The 21,858-nt window shown below is 38.4% G+C and overlaps 1 protein-coding gene and 1 long non-coding RNA gene across 5 annotated transcripts in view; one reads left to right on the plus strand and one right to left on the minus strand.

Moving 5' to 3' along the window:
• The window catches only part of LOC125965396 (uncharacterized), a 30,245-nt gene extending 16,220 nt beyond the window's left edge, over nt 1-14,025 (minus strand). The window contains exons 1-2 of the long non-coding RNA XR_007479216.1: nt 13,969-14,025; nt 13,153-13,216 (exon numbers count right to left, since the gene is read on the minus strand). This is a non-coding gene — a long non-coding RNA (uncharacterized LOC125965396). The remainder of the gene's footprint in view (nt 1-13,152; nt 13,217-13,968) is intronic.
• A 177-nt stretch (nt 14,026-14,202) lies between these two features.
• Nucleotides 14,203-21,858, plus strand: part of LRRC72 (leucine rich repeat containing 72) — a 41,531-nt gene continuing 33,875 nt past the window's right edge. Inside the window, exons 1-2 of one of the 4 annotated variants that reach the window (XM_004263475.1) lie at nt 14,203-14,363; nt 19,997-20,070. In XM_004263475.1, the coding sequence (XP_004263523.1) occupies nt 14,271-14,363; nt 19,997-20,070 (167 nt within the window). In that variant the 5' untranslated portion in view covers nt 14,203-14,270. Of the gene's footprint in view, nt 14,364-19,996; nt 20,071-20,251; nt 20,298-20,713; nt 20,899-21,858 lie in introns of those variants that run through there. The other 3 variants (XM_049714601.1, XM_049714603.1, XM_049714602.1) reach the window with 3 other exon arrangements.

Consider the following 21,858-nt stretch of genomic DNA (forward strand, 5'->3'; position numbering starts at 1 on the left):
CAGTTTCTGGCCTGTGGGATCCACCCCACTCATTGGGTAGCATGGACCTCCTAGGTGTTCCTGTCTCTCAGGTGGCCTGCTTGACCTTTCCTTTCTGAGCTGTGTTGACTCACCTCTATCCCCTGAGATTCCTCATTTCATAACCCAAATTCTGCTGTCCTCTCGTACTCCAAATTCATATCCCAAGTCTGCTCTCCCAGAATGACACTGTGGACACTTTGCCTAGAATCCTTCCAGTCCTGCTTGGGGCATTTATAGGTTTATACAAACACTCGCTTTATAATCTGTAGATGGTCCTGATTCAGTTTTTACAGCAAACATTGTGTGATAAACTAGACATCTTTTCTCACTGGTAAATGTAACTATTGTATCATTCTTTTACAGCTGTTTAATTTCCACAGGACAGATGATTCATAAATCCTTTCCCCTCTCTGGTTATTTCTTAATTTTCTTCTAGTAAAGATAATACCACAGCCATGTATTTTTTCCTCAGATGAGCACACACTAGGAACTATAAGGGCAAGGGAGCCAGGCTGCATGGGGTGGGTCCTGCCTGTCCCTCTTACAGCTGTGTGACCCTGGATCAGTTACTTAACTCACTGTGCCTCAGTCTTCACATCTGTAAAATGAGCCTGCTGTGGAAATCTTGCAGGTAATATAGCAACATAAAAGGTTTATTGCCACTCTAAGTTCCCTTCTAGTGACAAGAATGATGAAATTATGGTCAGGACCGATCATAAGTACCATCACATTAACTCTTAAAAATCAATTGTTCTGTTTTAAATTCATTTCTGGCAAAACAGGGTCAGATTCTTATTTTTATATTTCCAATTGACAAATACCACTACATAGTTTTAAAAGTTAAAATGTCATTTGAAATTGCTATTCTCTGTTTCTGTAACTTGAGATACTGCTGATGAGATGGGGGAATAGTTATATATATTTTTTAATTTATGAAAACCACATTTGTTAACTGTAGGTACTATAGCAACAGTGTGCATGTACCATCAAAGCTTTCTAGTCTGACCACTCCCATTTATTTTTTCCTGCAAGTGGAAAAATCTCATAGCTTTTTTTTTTTTTACTTTGTACATTGCTGTTTTCCATATCAACTTGTTTCTTTAAACAGACTGCTATAAAAATTGCATCTGAGCAAGGTTTTAACTCTTGTTGGAACAGACCGTTGCTGGGTAAGCAGTCTCAGTGGCGTGACAGAGCACACGGTGTCAGAGCCTGGGCTGGGTGAAGAACCCGTCGATGCATGGAGTGGGCCCATACTGAGGATTCAGAGCCTCTGCTCATTGTCGGAGAAGCCCCACAGGGTGGTAGGTGGGTGCAGTATCAGAGTTCAGGCCAGGGGAGAAGCATGTCCTTGTGGAAGGAGGAGCCCAGTGGGTGATGTAGGAGTTCACCAATGATTGACTGTCTACCAATGATAGCAATACCACTCCCCTTGCCAATGTTTAGGAGGGCATGTGATGCCATTCTGGCCCAGGATACCTGAAGGGAAGCATTCAGGGAAAGAAAGACTCCCTAAAAGGTTTTCACTCTTGGAAGGTGAAAATGGAAAGTCACCCCTCTTATTTCTCTCAATAGTGGCATGTCAAACTGTGAAACCTGGAACTGCTACTGCTGACCTGTGTTGGGGGGAGGCAACCTGAAAAGAAAGTTGCCTTAGAGGAGTGTAGCCTTTAAAACTAGCAGAGTTCTGGAGCCCCGTTCCTGACTGTATGGAGCCCAGATTTCCTTTGGACTTCTTGTTAGGGAGGCAAGGCATTTCTTTACTGTTGAAACAAGTAGAGCCTAGTGTCCTGATACTATAATGAAAGACATCCTCACTGATAACTACACCTTTCCTCCAAGGTTAGCACCTATCACTGCCAACGAGTCTGCTAGTGGCTCTGTGCACGACAAACCAGAAGGACTTGGAAGCAAAAACCAGGATCATTTATAGATAAACAATATAAGATCCAGGGCTTAGAAGCTGCCCTGGGAAAAAGCCACAGCCAGACTTTATGATTTTCCAGTGGGTCTCATGTGGATCTCCAGACAAGAGCCTTGGGGTCATTCCACCAGTTAAATGAAGCTTCTTAAAAGTTCCTAATTAATACAAAGTGTGAACTTGTTATGTTACCATAGCTACCTACAGTTTAGGTGTGAGCCATATCTAAGTTACAAAATAAAGTTAATAAAAAATAGTTTATTCAAACAAGAATCGTACAGGAAAAAATGTGTCAAGAGGGAACAAAATAGCTGTAGGGTAAGAAGTTAAGATATGGAAGCTAGACTTTCTTAGCAAAGAAACTGTCAAGTTTACCAATCCAGTAATATTCTTGGTAACTTCTCTTGTCAAAGGACTTCTGATGGAATTCCTGAACTTTTACAGAAAACAGAACCAAAAAATAGCAAGAGATCATATCAAAGAACTGAATAATTTTGATAGTAGAAGTCGCTTTCAGCATTGGCCACAGCAAGATAAACAGTTATGGGAGTGCACTTGTAATACTTTGAGTAATTAATTAGTAAATGACAAGGATCGGAAGTAAGGGATTTTCTTCACCCCAAAGACATCCTAGTTGCTAAAGCTATGATACAAAATATAACAAAAGTCAACAAAAGGAAGTTGAAAAGGAATGTATGTAATCACAGCAAAGGCAGGATGCATGACATTTTCCACCAACTAACATTACTATAGGTAGATGGATTAACTACTTATACAATCTGACTTAGAAAATATAGAAAAGATTATTTAAAATAATGTCATATAAAGGGCTTGGTTGACTTCCTTTGTCGAATGGTATTCACACTTTAGTGACAGTATTTAAAAAGTTGATTAGTAAAGGTAGGAATGCAGTAAAATATTTTTAGACCACCTACATTTAGCATACATTAAATTACACAACACATTCTTTTTAGTAAATGCTCTTTTTATAACATTCATTCCAGTTACTGATAGAAACTGCAAACAGGGTTATGATATTTAACTAATTCACAAAATGCAGCTGTACTTCAAACTCTTGGCAGCTGTCCAATAGTTTTAATGTAAATTTATATATAGAGAGGGAGAGAACAGGAATTATTTCAAATTTTTCTTATTAGTTCCTAATTTGGGGGACGGGTGGGGCAGGGAGATCAATAGATGCAAACTCTGGGCAAGTGTTGCAATAAAAATTAGAGTCAGTGTCGGCAGGATGTAGATCCAAGAAGCAACATGTATATGTGAAAATGCCATGATATGCGGTACACGCTCAAGATAACATTACCACATCAACTAACTTGGTCACACTCTTGATTTAACGTAGAGAAATCTAATGCAAACCAGCTTAAACCAAAAAGAAAGTATACGTTGACCTGCATAACCAAACTGCAGTGGAAGCACGCATGGAGCCAGCTAGAACCAAGAACTCAAATGCCATTAGACTTGATCTTCTCTTGCTCTATGTGTTAGTTTTATTTTCCTCTACTGTAGCTCCAGTTTCTATATAGAAAGAAACATGGCTGATGGCAGTCTCTAGGCTCATACAGTAATAGCTTAAAGATAGTGAAAAGATTCTAGAGAAGGATTCTGATTGGCCTGGCTTGTGTGATTGACCAATAATTGTGGCTAGAGTTGTGAGGTCTGGATAAGCTTAAATCCCCACCTTTAGACCAAAAACTGTGGCAGAATAAAAACCATATGATCATCTCAATAGATGCAGAAACAGCTTTTGACAAAATTCAACATCCATTTATGATAAAAACTCTCCAGAAAGTGGGCATAGAGGGAACCTACCTCAACATATTAAAGGCCATATACAACAAACCCACAGCAAACATCATTCTCAATGGTGAAAAACTGATCAGGAACAAGATCAGGAACAAGATCAGGAACAAGATCAGGAACAAGACAAGGATGTCCACTCTTGCCACTATTATTCAACATAGTTTTGGAAGTCCTAGCCACAGCAATCAGAGAAGAAAAAGAAATAAAAGGAATACAAATTAGAGAAGAAGAAGTAAAACTGTCATTGTTTGCAGATGACATGATACTACACATAGAGAATCCTAAAGATGCCACCAGAAAACTACTAGAGCTAATCAATGAATTTGGTAAAGTTGCAGGATACAAAATTAATGCACAGAAATCTCTTGCCTTCCTATACACTAACAATGAAATATCAGAAAGAGAAATTAAGGAAACAATCCCATTCACCATTGCAACAAAAAGAATAAAATACCTAGGAATAAACCTACCTAAGGAGACAAAAGACGAGTATGCAGAAAACTATAAGACACTGATGAAAGAAATCAAAGATGATATAAACAGATGGAGAGATATACCATGTTCTGGGATTAGAAGAATTAATATTGTGAAAATGACTATACTACCCAAAGCAATCTACAGATTAAATGCAATCCCTATCAAATTACCAATGGCATTTTTTATAGAACTAGAAGAAAAAATCTTAAAATTTGTATGGAAACACAAAAGACCCCAATTAGCCAAAGCAGTCTTGAGGGAAAAAAACGGAGCTTGAGGAATCAGACTCCCTGACTTCAGACTATACTACAAAGTTACAGTAATCAAGACAATATGGTACTGGCACAAAAACAGAAATATAGATCAATGGAACAGGATAGAAAGCCCAGAGATAAACCCACGGACTTATGGTCAACTAATCTATGACAAAGGAGGCAAGGATATACAATGGAGAAAAGACAGTCTCTTCAATAAGTGGTGCTGGGAAAACTGGACAGCTACATGGAAAAGAATGAAATTAGAACACTCCCTAACACCATACACAAAAATAAACTCAAAATGGATTAGAGACCTAAATATAAGACCAGACACTATAAAATTCTTAGAGGAAAACATAGGAAGAACACTCTTTGACATAAATCACAGCAAGATCTTTTTTGATCCACCTCCTAGAGTAATGGAAATAAAAACAAAAATAAAAAAATGGGACCTAATGAAACTTAAAAACTTTTGCAAAGCAAAGGAAACTACAAACAAGATGAAAAGACAACCCTCAGAATGAGAGAAAATATTTGCAAACGGATCAGTGGACAAAGGATTAATCTCCAAAATATATAAACAGCTCATGCAGCTCAATATTAAAAGAACAAACAGAGAACGGGGGGGCAGAGGGGGACAGCACCACACCTGCTGTGACTGCATACACTTCGGGTGCTGCATTCATACAAAGCACCTGGCCAAAACCCAGGTGGTGCCATGGGGGACAGCACCATCCATATTTAGAGAGGAACCTCTACTCTCAGTAAGAACACTGGTGCCCCCAAGTCAGGACACCCCTCTGACTTAGAGGAGGCAGCATTGTGTTTGGAGGCTCCTGGTCAGGGCAGCTGTGCCTGTGCTCATCTGAGTCTGGCAGCCTCATAACCTGCCCAGGGCTTCATGGGAGCCACCAGCTAATTCCTTTCTTCTATGAAGAAACTCAACAAATGAAGAGCAGATCTTATTCTGCAAACTGTGAGCTTTGCAATGGACTTTGCGTCACTGGAAAGTGGCTCGGCCCCTTTAAGTGAAACTTAACCTCCTTTCTTCCTACAGCAAGCCGGAGGACCACACCTCAGGGGTGTGCAGGAGTGTGTGTGTGTTTGTGTTGGAGGGTGAGGAGCATATGAGCCCAGTTCAGAAATTACACCAGACTTGAGAAGTTCCAGTTAGGAGAATGGAAGAGAGCTGCATGTATCATCCACTGTGCCATCCCTGGCTTGACTGTTAACTTGGCCACCCAAGCTCCTGGCCAGTTTTCCCTAGACTTGGAAATGTCAGGATGCCCACAGCTGTTTTCAGATGCTTCCTCTCCCCCTATGCATTTGCCTCAATGGTCCCTTCTCTTTCCCAGCTTTATGTACATATATATATATATATGTATATATGTATATATGTCAAGAAAATCTTTTTCGTATTAAAACAAAAAAACCACATTATCTCCATTTCTGAGTGTCAGGAATCTGGGTGTGCCTCAGCTAGGTGACTCTGACTGAGTCTCCCACAAGGCTGCAGGGCTGTGGCCATCTCAAGCCTCCTTTGGGGGGACCTACTTCCAAACTGGCTCACATGACCATTGCAGGCTTCAGGTCCTCTCTGACTTTTGGCCAGAGACATCAGTACCTTGCCATATGGGCCTCCCTATAGGTCAGCTCACAACACGGCAGCTGGTTTACCTTAGAGTGGGCCAGAGAACAAGAGAGGGTGCCCCAGACAGAAGCCAGAGTCTTTTTGTAAGCTGCTCTCAGAAGTGATTGATAGCCCATCCTTCTGCTGTATTCCATTCATTAGAAGTGAGACCAAAGTCCAGCCCACTTGCAAGGAGAGAGGATTAATAATACAGGATGTGAAAACCAGTGGGGATCACTGGGGGCATTGTACAGTTTGCCTGCTATATGTGTGTGCATGTGTACATATATATGAATATATACATGCATGCGTGCACACACATGTATTTGTGTATGCACACATATATACACATATATGTACAAACATATACATACCCCATTTATATAGAGAGAGGATTTATGCTTGAAATGCCTGATTGTTACATCATATGTGTGAAAAAATTCAGCATTCTTAACAGCACTAACAAGACTTCTCTGCTAGCTCAAGATAAACCATCAATAACCCATCAAGCCTCAACTGAGCAAAGTGAGGGAAGGGTTAGTAATTTCAGTGACATCACACAATGAAGTCCTATAATGGAAGTTAATATTTGTGACTTGCATGACTTTTCCACCCAGTACCACCTCTAATTTCAGGCAAGGGGGCTTCTGACCTAGGCTCCATGACTTAGAGGGCCCTGCTCAGTTCTTCCACTGGACTCTTTCCCTACCACTCCCACCCACTCCACTGTGGGAAAAGTGGATGAACCCACCTGGAGTTCTTGCCCCCTCATCTTTTCCACACTGTATACCTAGGACCCTGATGGACATGTGATTCCCTAGGTGCAAGGGATAGTGAAAGGATAGCTATTTGGTGAGATAGACAGAGCTTAGACATGGGGTTCTTGTGAGAAGATGTGAAATCACACTGAAGCAAACTCAGGTTTGGAATTGAAAATTTATTATTTGGTTAAGCTGGGGTTCTGTCTAGAGCTTCCTAGCTTTCCCAGACAGTATAGTATATTTCCAAACCTGAAACACTTCCTGTTCCTATACAGGGAGGCATTTAGAGGATCGTGTGTGAATTTTGAGAGAAAACAGGTATGTAAGGATGAAGTGGAAATGGCTGCTTTCCTGAGAGTTTAAGAAATATTACATGTGGGCAATATTCCTTCAGAACCCCAATAACTAAGCATGCCATAAGGATGAGGAGAGACTGATACTTCCTCCATTAGCTCACAATCCACCACCATTCTGATAGCTCAAAAAATGCAACACTTAGAGCATCGGAGGATAGCATCCTGGGCATGGACCCTGGAGATCAGTGAAGGGGTACTTTTGGAGATAGATGAAGTTTATTTAAGCAGTCTAAAGGGCAACAGGCATTAGCCAGGGAGAAGAGAGCAAAGGAAGACAGCTTTACAGGATGCTACAAGATGACTTGAGGCAACTCACTGTTGACTTCAGGAAATATCTGGAAAATTCTTTACAGATCTAGCTTGTAAAGCTTCAGTCACTGGCATTTGCGTGGTAAAAATTAAGCAATTAATATGAAACAACAATTCACAGAAAAAATAAAAATGACCAATAAACATTTGAAAAGACACAACTTCACTAAATAAATACAAATGAAAACATTGAGATAAAATTTTACTCTAATTAGATTGGCAAATTTCAACAAGATTGATATCATCCTACAAAGAAAAGGACACTCATGTGTGATTCATTAATATCATCAAGGGATTTCAGCTAATGGAATACTAACCCAAGAGCACAAAAGCATTTAATACAGCATTGTTTATCATAGCAAAAAACTGGACAATGTAAATGTCCATCAATAGAGTAATGAGTAAATAAACTATAAAATATGTTGCGGTGGAACATAATGCAACGATTTAATTCAGTAGCTGACTTTAAAAGATAGAGGTTCATGAGACGTTAAGGAGAAATATAAAAGCTGAAAAACACATTACATGGATGCATTCCATTAAAAAAAAACAAGAACAAAACCAAAAACCTGCACAAGCAGAAGAAAAAGCTAGCCAGCCGCAGTGTGACAGATGCTGGCAGAAAATAGAGACTTTGGGGTCAGAGACTAAGGACAGTTTATTACTCACAGTAACAGCATAGCCAGAGTTTGGATATTTGCACTAATTCCCTTAGCCACAATTCCTAGTCCAGGTGATGTGGCCACATACAGTGGCTTGTGTTATAGGAGAGGAACTCTGAGCTTAGGGAACCCAAATCTTTTATATTGGGTAGTAAGCCTGCCTGACCTTATCGTTATTATAAAGGAGGGAGACATGATCTTTATGATGCTGCACAGTAACGAACAAAACACCCACCCTTTGCTCTGGAGGTAGACACTGTCTCTATCTCCCAAGGCTGTTCACTGTACAAATATCCTTTACAATGCTTTACAATGTGGTCCTGAACAGAGGCAGTCAGTGCCTGTTCTCATAAGATGTGCAGTAACATGAAACACTCATGTAGAATTCCAAGAATTCCCAACATTCTATTGTACTTTTCATTTTGGAAAATCTGGAAACACACAGAATACTGTAGCTGTCAATTAAAATGGTATGTTATTTTACCTAAAGGTATAACAGTGAAAATGTTGATGCTCTGGTCATTTTATATCATAAAAATATATCTTTTTATACATATAAGAATGTGATTTGATTGTAACTGATATATGACTCATTCTATGCTTATTCTACACAGTAGAAATGGGTGATAATGATTATTTTATTTCATAAATATTTTTTACTCACTTAGAAAAATAACATCCAGACTGGAATTATTCAAGACAAAATTAAGAAGAGAATTTTAAAAAAATTATTTAGCTTTAATGATAGCCATTACATGCATAATTTTTTCTTACACTTTTTTTTTTTAACTAGAAAATTGTTCTTGAAAAACAATTACATGTCAACAACTCCATAAGAATCTTTTACTCTGTGAACAATACATACTACCTGTCTGGGAGAGTGTAATTAAATAATGGATTTTTTGAGCTAAACTTCCAACTCCTTCATTTTACTGTTGAAGACACTGAGGCTCAGAGCCATTAAGTGCCTTGAAGGTGGCCAACAACTAGTTAACGTCAGAGCTGAGACTAAATCCCACATGCCCTGACTTGGAGTGCAAGGCTCTTTTTTCTTATCCAAATCCACATACGTGGTATGATAGAGCTTTCAAACTGGGTTATGCATACACCTGCAGGCAATGGCAGCATGCCAGGGAGGTAAAGCCACAGGATAAACACAGGGTGTCTTGCTTCAATGTAAATATTACTCAAAGATTTGAGAGGGGTTAGGGGGAGCCACTTTATTTTTATATTAAAACAAGATTGATTATAAAGGAGAATGTACATTTTACACAAATTTTTAAAATTTCAGGCTGGATTGCTCAGCTATAATCCCACCAAATGGAGGTAAAAGTTCTCTCTGCTCACTCTGCTAGGGATACTTCTTTTGTAGATCAGCCATGTGAGGACGTCTAGGGAGAACCTTTTATCCAAGAAGTGCCTTCACTAACCCCCAGCTTTCACATTCCATTTTAAATTTCCATTATTTTATTCCTTGTGATCACTTAAATTGTAACTTTTTCTTGAAGAGGGGACACATGAAGACCTTATAATAAATGAGTTTCTGAGTTCCTTTCCTAAGAACAGAGCTGTTCTTTTTAAAGTTTATTTTCCTCTTCTTAATCGGTATAAGGTAAAAAGATTAAAAAATTAATCAACAATATAATCTTTAAATGTGATTCTAATAGAAATTAACTTGTTAGTAGTTTACTTCTGTAAGATGCTCTCTGAAAGTACTTGTTTTTAATTGAACTGTTGTTTTTTTTTTTAATCTTTATTAGAGTATAATTGCTTTACAATGGTGTGTTGTTTTTTTTTAACATCTTTATTGGGGTATAATTGCTTTACAATGGTGTGTTAGTTTCTGCTTTATAACAAAGTGAATCAGTTATACATATACATATGTTCCCATGTCTCTTCCCTCTTGCGTCTCCCTCCCTCCCACCCTCCCTATCCCACCCCTCTAGTTGGTCACAAAGCACCGAGCTGATCTCCCTGTGCTATGCGGCTACTTCCCACTAGCTATTTACCTTACGTTTGGTAGTGTATATATGTCCATGCCTCTCTCTGGCTTTGTCACAGCTTACCCTTCCCCCTCCCCACATCCTCAAGTCCATTCTCTAGTAGGTCTGTGTCTTTATTCCTGTCTTACCCCTAGGTTCTTCATGACATTTTTTTTCTTAAATTGCATATATATGTGTTAGCATACAGTATTTGTATTTCTCTTTCTGACTTACTTCACTCTGTATGACAGACTCTAGGTCCATCCACCTCATTACAGATAGCTCAATTTCGTTTCTTTTTATGGCTGAGTAATATTCCATTGTATATATGTGCCACATCTTCTTTATCCATTCATCTGATGATGGACACTTAGGTTGTTTCCATCTCCGGGCTATTGTAAATAGAGCTGCAATGAATATTTTGGTACATGACTCTTTTTGAATTATGGTTTTCTCAGGGTATATGCCTAGTAGTGGGATTGCTGGGTCATATGGTAATTCTATTTGTAGTTTTTTAAGGATCCTCCATACTGTTCTGCATAGTGACTGTACCAATTCACATTCCCACCAGCAGTGCAAGAGTGTTCCCTTTTCTCCACACCCTCTCCAGCATTTATTGTTTCTAGATTTTTTGATGATGGCCATTCTGACTGGTGTGAAATGATATCTCATTGTAGTTGTGATTTTCATTTCTCTAATGATTAATGATGTTGAGCATTCTTTCATGTATTTGTTGGCAGTCTGTATATCTTCTTTGGAGAAATGTCTATTTAGGTCTTCTCCCCATTTTTGGATTGGGTTGTTTGTTTTTTTGATATTGAGCTGCATGAGCTGCTTGTAAATTTTGGAGATTAATCCTTTGTCAGTTGCTTCATTTGCAAATATTTTCTCCCATTCTGAGGGGTGTCTTTTGGTCTTGTTTATGGTTTCCTTTGCTGTGCAAAAGCTTTGAAGTTTCATTAGGTCCCATTTGTTTCTTTTTGGTTTTATTTCCATTTCTCTAGGAGGTGGGTCAAAAAGGATCTTGCTGTGATTTATGTCATAGAGTGTTCTGCCTATGTTTTCCTCTAAGAGTTTGATAGTTTCTGGCCTTACATTTAGGTGTTTAATCCATTTTGAGCTTATTTTTGTGTATGGTGTTAGGGAGTGACCTAATCTCATACTTTTACATGTAGCTGTCCAGTATTCCCAGCACCACTTATTGAAGAGGCTGTCCTTTCCTGCCTCCTTTATGAAAGATAAGGTGACCATATGTGCATGGGTTTATGTCTGGGCTCTCTATCCTGTTCCATTGATCTATCTTTCTGTTTTTGTGCCAGTACCATACTGTCTTGATTACTGTAGCTTTGTAGTATAGTTTGAAGTTAGGGAGCCTGATTCCTCCAGCTCCGTTTTTCTTTCTCAAGATTGCTTTGGTTATTCGGGGTCTTTTGTGTTTCCATACAAATTGTGAAATTTTTTGTTCTAGTTCTGTGAAAAATGCCAGTGGTAGTTTGATAGGGATTGCATTGAATCTGTAGATTGCTTTGGGTAGTAGAGTCATTTTCACAATGTTGATTCTTCCAATCCAAGAACATGGTATATCTCTCCATCTATTTGTATCATCTTTAATTTCTTTCATCAGTATCTTATAATTTTCTGCAAACAGGTCTTTTGTCTCCTTAGGTAGGTTTATTCCTAGATATTTTATTCTTTTTGTTGCAATGGTAAATGGGAGTGTTTTCTTGATTTCGCTTTCAGATTTTTCATCATTAGTGTATAGGAATGCCAGAGATTTCTGTGCATTAATTTTGTATCCTGCTACTTTAACAAATTCATTGATTAGCTCTAGGAGTTTTTTGGTAGCATCTTTAGGATTCTCTATGTATAGTATCATGTCATCTGCAAACAGCGACAGCTTTACTTCTTCTTCTCTGATTTGGATTCCTTTTATTTCCTTTTCTTCTCTGATTGCTTGCATATGGTTCTAAAACTGACATTTGTGTAATGTACAAAATTGACCAAGTAGTATGCATTTCCATTTTTCCATGTAGAATATTCATGAATGATATCTGAAATGTTGTAACACATATTAACAGCAAATGTGGGAGACAAGAGGCTAGTAAATTATTTTATACCTTTTCTCAGTGGACCATTCTTCTCATCTGATTTTTATTTCTGGGATAAAAGCTATTTAAACAATAGTTTTCAGATGATTACTCTCTCAATGATAACTGGGAAGACTTTTACCCACCCACCTACCCCAAAAGGCTCAAATAATTTTTAGAAGTACTAAAAATAGTGTGTTTGATTTGAGGAATAATGATATTACATAGTTTCAAAGTATCTCCCCACAAGAAACCTATACATTACAAAGATAAAATAGTAACTTTACTATTTGACTGGAGAAACGTGGCAGGTATGACCTTAATTGAATAATCAAATGTAACACTACCAGTAACGGGATTAATTGACAGCAACTGCCTCCTGAAGTGATGCACTAAAAAGCACTCAACATCACCTCTGCAGTATCCCAGCAAAAAGTCCATAACCTGGATCTAGTCACGAGGAGACATCAAACCCAAACTGAGAGCCGTGCTACAAAATAACCGGCTTGTACTCCTAAAAATTGTCAAGGTCATGAAATATAAAGACAGACTCAGAAACTGCTCCAGATTAAAGGAAACTAAAGAGAGACAAGATGAAATGCAATGCATGATCTTGGATTTTTTTTTTTTTTTTTTTGCTACCAAGTACATTATTGAAATAATCAGATATGAATAAGTTCTGTAGATTATATAATATTATTATAGCAATATTAATTTCTGATTTCAATAATGGGACTGTGTTTTTAAAAGAGAATTCCTTGCTTTTGGGGAAACACACTGAAGAATTTAGGTGTAAAAAGGCAATATATCCACAAATTACTTTTAAATGAGAGAGAGAGCAAGAAAAAAAATGTAGTAATATATTTACATTTGGAATCTTGGTGATGGGTATTCAGGAATTCTTGTATTATTCTTGCAGCTTTTCTGCAATCCTGAAATTATGTCAAAGTAAAATATTTCTTTTTCTCAAAAAAAAAAGTGTGTTTGATTTCTTCACTGAGACTTTTTTAAACGCTCTATTCCAATACCAGCATTTTTTAATGCAAGTAGCTTGACGCATTTCAAAAAATTACATTTAATTCCTAGATTTCAAGTTCAAATTTGGAGCCAAGAAACCAACCCATTCAGTTGAATCAACATTTATTAAATGCAGTGTGTTAGGTCCTGGCAAAAAACAGTGATGGCACAGACAGAATCCTGCCTCCGAAGTTTCCCAAGCTAGAGGAGAACCAAACTCATAAATAAGATCATAAGATAGTCTTGAAGTCTTCAAGATTGGAAGAGACTGGCCAAATAGTGACTCAACTTAGCAAAATAAACCTTAATGCAATGTTTTTAGAAAATCAAAATTAATGCAAGACATACATGACGAACAAAATGTCAAATTTTCAAATAAAGAGAGGGTCAGCAGTATTGATTTTTTTTTCCTTTTGCCTTAAGCTCCACTAGGACTCTGTCAGGCACTGCTTCACCCCTACCCTCCGGGACGGCCAGTGTTTTCCAGACCCATCTAATTTTCAGAAACGTAAATTTTCTGATATTTAGATCTCAATAAAATTATTATTATTATTATTATATATAATAATTATTATTATTATAAATAATAATAATAGTATTAATATTATTAATATAAATATTATTATTATTATTTATTATTATTATTATAAAATAAAATTATTATTACTCGGTGACTGCAGTTGGGGTCCTCTGACACACTCATGGTCTCTGGCATATGCTGTCTTTCCGGCATGTATGGCACGCAGTACCCGGCGCAGGGGAAACACTAGTGTATCTGAGGTACGACGCGGGGTCTTGCAGGGTCACACGCGGGAACGTCACAGAAGTCAGGATTTGGCTTCAGATCTTCCCTACTTTGGATTGGCTGTTAGTCAACAAGGTTCCGGTAACTGTTGGTAACCGTCAGAACAATCAGCCGCAGGCCAGGCTGGGTTGATCATAGGTGCTGCTGAGTCCCCCTGTGTCCTGATGACTGGGTACCTCGAACATCTGCCCTGTGCCTTCCAACACACGACAAGCCAAGCGAAGGCGGCAGATGCCGCCCTGGAAATCAGCCGTAGAGTAAGCATCTCCCCCTTCCCCAGATCACGGAGCATTTCGGGGCGGGGGCAGGGGCGGGGGCGGTGAGGAGGGGGCCTGTCAGATGCCCTAGTCTTCTGGAAGCCACCCCTGGGATCCAGGGTGGAGGGATGGAGCAACGGCGGACCTCAGCCAAACCCTCCACTGGGGCTAGAGGCCTGTAATCACCTGGGTGGGGGTTGGGGACTGCCCCGATCCACACTAACTGATATATACTGACTTTTTCCCACTTAATATCTCCTGAATATATAATTATGGCAGTTTAGAGATTAGGTAATAAGGCCATAAATTTGGAGTCTTGACTCTCCAAAGGAGATATATATATATACACATATATATAACACTGAAATGTTTCCCTAAAGTGCAGATCGACACACCGGGGAGGAAAAGTTCTTTGAGGACAATACAAGCAGAGTTGAGGGCAGTTAAGATAATGGCTAAAAGAATATTTGAGTGGAAAAAAAATGTCAAAATTGTGTTATGCCACTTAGGACCTAGCAAGGTGTTCTTGAGTTCTCACACTTGTCTAGAAAGGCTGGGGGCTATGATGATTAATCAAGGCTGAAAGTTCTGTAATGAACTGAAAACTTCACACTAAATCTTAACTAACTTGTGGTGCTTGTGTATTGCATGTAGGTATAGGAATTTATCTATCATTACAGTATGTAAATCGTCAAAGCAAGGATATTTCCTTCTATAGTTTTTAATACAGTCTTGATTCTTCTAGGATTTAATAATCCCACAGTTTTCAAACATTTTTCTCCTTTATCCAGATTCCAAGGCATCTGCCGTGGAAGAAGTTGCTTTTATTCTTTCCATGCTAGAACTGTCTACACCCAAGTTCTGTGTTGGATTGTTTTTATTTTCCTGTTTTGTCAATCACTTAATTTGAAAGCTAACATTTCCTCCTCATCAGGTTGCTGAAAAATTTTTTTTTTTTTTTTCGGTACGCGGGCCTCTCACTGTTGTGGCCTCTCCCGTTGCGGAGCACAGGCTCCGGACGCGCAGGCTCAGGGGCCATGGCTCACGGGCCCAGCCGCTCCGCGGCGTGTGGGATCCTCCCGGACCGGGGCACGAACCCGTGTCCACTGCATCGGCAGGTGGACTCTCAACCACTGCGCCACCAGGGAAACCCCTGAATACCTTTTCTGAGTGGTATCCTCTACCACCCTATGCAACACTGCAGATTCAAATTCTACCTTCTTGAAATCCTCCCTCTCAGCTCCCACTGTCTTTTTGTTTCTCTTCCTCGCTTTATAAAAATCCCCCGTCTTTCTCCTTATCCAGCTTGGTTCTCCCCTCCTCTTTCTAAATATAGACACTTCACGATGATCTTACCTGTGTCCCACTCTCCTCTGTGCTGGCCGACCGGCCAGTCTGTACACACCCACCCTGACATCTCTGGTGAGATCCGCTCTCCCACTTGCAGCTTCCTGGTGGACGGCTTGACTTGTATGTTCCACCAGTGCCTCAGTTTCAGCATTTCTCAACTGCAAGCATCTTCCCTCCCAGTCACCTGTCTCATCATCATGTCATCACACAATCATCATCACCTGTGACTTCTCTTGCCCTTATTCTCGGCCTCTAGTTACTTGCCAGATCCCATCAGTTCTCTTTGTACATCACATGTCATATCTGTTCCCTGCTTATTCTCCATTGCTACTGTCCTGGGGCAGGCTCATCAGCTCTTGACTTGATTTTCCAGAGGCAGCCTTGCTTCCTATCTGCAGTTCTGTCTTCACCCCAGGCCATCATATATGGTGCTGCTACAGTCATCTTCCTGAGATTTAGCTTTGTCACATCTTTTCTCCAGTTTAAAAATCCTATAAGACTTCTCTATTGCCCCAGAATTGAGTGCAGTGATGAATTACCCAACAGTTATTAAGCCCATTCTTTTACAGCCCGACAAAACAAGGGCACAAAAAAAGGAGGAAAAATGATTTTGAAATAACTTGATATTGCATATTACTTAAAAGCATTGATGTAGTTGTCATGGGAAAAATCAGAACTTTATTGGAATTCCTTACACTGATTTTACCGTGCAGTTAGTATATATATTTCATGTATATGTATATATATCTCGTATAAAATTAAATTAAATTTAAATTTCAGATTACATAAAATATGTGATTTTAGGTTAGCATTCTTAGGACCTATAAAAGTTTTGTTTGAGCAGTGGGTGCACACTTCTGAGCCTAAATTTCAAAGTTAGCACAAATAATATGACCCTAATCCACCTTTTAAAATTGATTCCTCACAATTGCCTTCCCTGTGCCTTTCCCTGCAGCCAAAGGCTGTACAACCCTAACGCCTCACACGTTCTTCCCCTGCTTTTTCTCCTTTGTGTACTTACTCCCCTGTGTCTAAAATGCCCATCCATCGATATCTGTGTCTCATTTCTCCTCACCGTTTCAGACCCAGCCCAATTGTCAGTGCTGCCCTAAAATCCTCTCAAAGTTCCCAGGGTTGACAGTATTTTCTTCTTCCTCTGAATTCACCAGAGCATATTTTCCTTTTCTCTTAGCCCTTAATATTTGCAACCTTCTTTTGCAACATTGTGTATACTTCCTTCTCTTACTAATAGTTTAGTCATAGAGAGTAGGCACCTTTCCTGATTCATTGCTACATTTACTAGCTAGTCTCAGACTAAACTAGTCATAGCCTGAACTAAGACAAAGTAGTTTGTGGTTCAATAAATGGCTGAATGATCTGTTTGGACCTACGACTTAAAAAATGTTCATATTAAAGAGTGCTGTTGTGTGCAGCTGTTGTGAAAAATAGTATTGCAATTCCTTAAAAAACTAAATATACAATTACCATGTGATCCAGCAATTCCACTTCTGAATATATACTCAAACCAAGTGTAAGCAGGGACTCAGATATTTGTATACCCATGTTCATAGCAACATTATTCACAAAAGCCAAAAAGTGGAAACAACCCAAGTGTCCATTGATAGTTAAATGGAAAAACAAAATGTGGTATATACATACAATGGAATATTATTCAGCCTTAAAAAGGAAGGAAATCCTGGCATACATCACAACATAGATGATTCTTGGAGACATTATGCTAAGGGAAATAAGCCAGTCGCAAAAAGACAAATACTGCCTGACTCCATTTATTTGAGGTACTTAGGGTAGTCAAATTTATAGATTGAAAGTAGAAGGGTGGGTGTCAGCAACAGGGGAAGAAATGAGGAGTTAGTGTATAATGGGTACGGAGTTTCATTTGAGGAAGATGAAAAACTTCTGAAAATGGATGGTGGTAATGGCTGAGCAGCAATGTGAGTGCACTTAATGCTACAAAACTGTACAGTTATAACAGTAAATTCTATATTATGTATATTTTACCACAATAAAAAAAATAGTCCAGGGAAAGAATTCTTGTGCTTCTTTAGATGAAAGGAATATGCTGCTAGTGCAGTTGTTTGTTGTTTGGGAACTGGAACTGCTCCACCACGGATTCACTGAAAGTTGAAACTTCTTGGCACATTTTTGAGTTCTTTGGCATTTTGACACTTTCTTGTTACCAGATTCGTATGAAGTTTTCAGTTGGAAGGAAACATGCCATGATAAAGAGCTGTGTAAATAAATAATTAATTACATCAGTGATTCACATATTATGACGATAGTTTCAATTTTCCTTTTCATGTTTTTATTTTCAAAATTTGATTTAAATCCTAAAATACTCATTCCATGGCTAAAATGTTCAAAATGTGTATTAATTTCTGATTACTAAGTTAATATGTGTTTATCATAAAATATTCAAACATTATTGAAAAGTGGATTGCTTAAAAAATGACAATCCCTCATGATCTCAAGTGATAACTTGTTAGTAACTTGGAGTGTGTGCATTTTGTGTGCATATAAATATCATTGGTAACAAAACTGCCTATGACATTTTAACTTAAAAATATATTTTGGATATCTTTATAGGTCTAGATATCCATCTGTCTACATTTTTAAGCTACTGCACAACGTTCTATTGAGAAGTTACATTTTTTTTTTTTTCGGCACGCGGGCCTCCCACTGCTGTGGCTTCTCCCGTTGCGGAGCCCAGGCTCCGGACGCACAGGCTCAGCGGCCATGGCTCAGGGGCCCAGCCGCTCACGCGGCATGTGGGATCCTCCCGGACCGGGGCACGAACTCGTGTCCCCTGCATCGGCAGGCGGACTCTCAACCACTGCGCCACCAGGGAAGCCCAGAAAGAAGTTACATTTTAATTTAACCCATATTCCAATTAATGGGGCATATTTCACAACTACAATGTATGTATGAGATGAGCAGTGGTATTCACATTTTGCATGTGTGTGTATGTACTGGTGTATTTCTGAGTGCTAGATGTGAAATTGTGGGAGTAAGTTAAAAGCAAGTTTGTATTTTTAATAGATAGCTGCAAAATTTTAATTCTAATTTGACCAGGCTTTAACATTCCAAACACTTTGGTGAAATTGAGATTGACTGTGTACAGTAGAAGCTGATGGTTTGGATGTTAAATTAAAATTCCCAGATGTGGATGCCTAAGACTGATCCATTGGGTTTTTCTAAGCCCCAGATTCAGCTCACTTATCATGGTCACAAAAATACCCTGATGGAAATGCCTACACCTGAGCCAATAAATTCTCTAAGCCCCAAGATTCAGGTTGTGTAGCAGGGTCGCAAAGGAAGTTTGGGATATAAATTAGCAGCTGCTCTCCATCCCTGGGGTATCTGTCTTTTTCACTTCTTCAGATATTTGTTCATCCCATTAAATCTAGCTCTTCTAATGTCCTCTACTAAATAATAAAACCATTGTCAAAATTTCATAAATCCCTTACTGACATTACTACCTCACCACCCACAATGAATCCCAGCTGAAATTTGGTGATTGTTTTGACTCTGGTAATTACAATGTTTGTCAGATTCCAGAAGTGCAATGATTATACTTTCCACTTTTGTTGTGTCTTGTTAGCTTTACTTCCTCATTGACAAATTATAGATGGGCTTTAATTTTTCCATATCATCTTAGGCCATGTGGCCTATACATGTTAGTCTGTAGTTTAGTAAAGGACCTTAAGAAGAAAGAGCAAAGCAGTTAAATAGCTGTTGTTGGATGTGTGTTTTCCAAAAATAACCTATGGGAATAAAAATCGCTACTTCTCCACCAAAAATTCCCATTGTGCAAGTGTGTCAGTAACTCTTGAAACATGAAGACACTTTCTTTGCAGAGAAAAGAAAACATTTATTCACTCATTCATTCATTTGTCTGACATGTATTGAGAATTTACAGGGTGCCAAGCCCCTATATGATAATGTACATTATACTCTACTCCCTCCACCTCCAACCTGGATACTGTGTCTTCTGCAAATATGGAAAACCTACCAAATATCAGTCCTCCATGCTTGAAGGACTGATATTTACACATCTGTGCCCGAGATTAAGGATAATGAAATTCAACCACAAAAATGATTAAGTAATGTATAATTGTAGTGTTGGAATTTATCAGTTTAGAGTGGTTGCCTCCATATTCACCTTTCTTTTGATCTTCTTGTAGACATTATTGTTATTGACTGTAAATGTCTCAGTATTTTTGCTCAGTGGAATGTGGCTTGACAGATTAATTATATGTTATCAGGCAGTTGAAGATCAACTAAAGATATGTGGCCACAAGAGGGATGCTGATGTCTTTGAGCTGTTTCTTTCTCAAAAGTAAGTGTGCTTTATATGTGAAATAGAAGAGCATCATGTAATGTTTCATAGATTCAAATGTTCTCTTCCATTGTTTTCCCCTTCTGTGGATAGGCAAGTAGCACACGCTCGTTGGCAACCACAGTCTCTATTGGAGATGCAGGATCCTGAAATGGATAAAAACAAAGATTATGGAGTCAGGCTGAGTTTGAGTCCCAGTTCTATCTCTTCCAGCTGGGTGACCGTGGGTGGGTCATAAGCCTCTCTGTTAGGGTTGTCAGGTATAGCCAATAAAAATATAGAACATCCAGTTACATGTGAATTTCAGAGAAACGAATATAATTTTTTTAGTATAAGTACGTCCCACACTGCATTGGGACATTTGTTGTTTCTTTGAAATTCACATATAACTGTGTATCCTGTGTTTTATCTGGCAAACCTACTGCCTGCATATAACAGTACTATCTGCTTCACAGGGTTGTTGTGAAGATTAGGTGAGTTAGTAGAAGGTAGAGAAGGGTCTGGTACACAGTAAGTACTCAATCAGCATTAGTACAGTTAATGTTACTATTACTATTAGAGAATAATGACTCATTATACCACTATACTATAATAATAACCCCTATTATACTATAATCTCTACCTAACAACCTTTATACTAATTTTACTGGTAAGTATGAAACTTCTCCCTTATATAACTTCTTTGTATCAATTTCTTTGATTCCACTCCAACTCCCCAAGGTGGCAGACAGCAAAGTTGGGTTCTTCTTCTACAGAGAAATCACGGTGCCTGAGATAGAACCCAGGTGGAAGAGGAAGTATGTGTTCCGTTAGCTGCAGACAGCACAGGTTTTACTAGCCAACAAGTGACACCTGTGTAGTCACAGTTAGCATTTTCATCGTAATGACTGTATTCCTACTCTTCTTTCCCTTCTTCATACTTTCTGATCTCTGTGAATTCCATGTATTATTTTTAAATAGACTTAACATATTTCTACATGTACGTAATATTCGGAACTTAGCTGCTTTTTAAAGAAAATGTCCTACTTTATCAATGAAGTTAATCACTTTATCTCTAGTGATTTGAGGAAATCCTTTATTAATAAACATATTTATTTTGTTTTATATTAATATGTTTTAGTTTATTAGTGTGGTGAATAATATTTAGAATAATATTTATTTCTGTAATGGCCCTGAATCTCTTGGTAGTAAGGGAATATATAGCTGACAAATATAAGATTTTTTAAAATATACATCTTAGAATGGAACACGTATGGTGGGTAATTCTGACAAACTTAAGGTCATGCTTTGAACCTTCCTATAGATCAGTTAGTTTTATAATAACAATAAATATTTTTCTTGTCTTCAAAAGATTGCATCTCTAAGCCTTTCATGATTTTAAAAACTGTACACTCTTGATCACTAAGATAAGTAGATAACAATAAGAAAAGCTTTAAAACACTAGAAAAAAATAGAAATATTGATCTTCTGACAGTGGTAATTGGTGGTCTTCTCAATTAGAGGACAATACGTTTTGAATCCTAAGAATACTAAGTCATCATTTAATCCATTTGGGTACAAGAAATGTTTCGCAGTCCAGATGCCAATAAACTGGGTAAACTGGGTTATTTGCCTAAGTCTTTGTTGCCCTTGGAAAATATCCTGTCAGTGTTTCCTTGAGAAATCATGCAGCACATATACTGTAACAACAGAGTTGACGTATTATTGTCAGCACGAGTCATTGCCAGCATTAGTAGTAGAATTTCCTATCATTTTCTTCCATTGGCCTCACCTTAAAATGTAACAGCG

This window comes from Orcinus orca, chromosome 9 (assembly GCF_937001465.1).
Source record: "Orcinus orca chromosome 9, mOrcOrc1.1, whole genome shotgun sequence".
Taxonomy (NCBI): Eukaryota; Metazoa; Chordata; class Mammalia; order Artiodactyla; family Delphinidae; genus Orcinus; species Orcinus orca.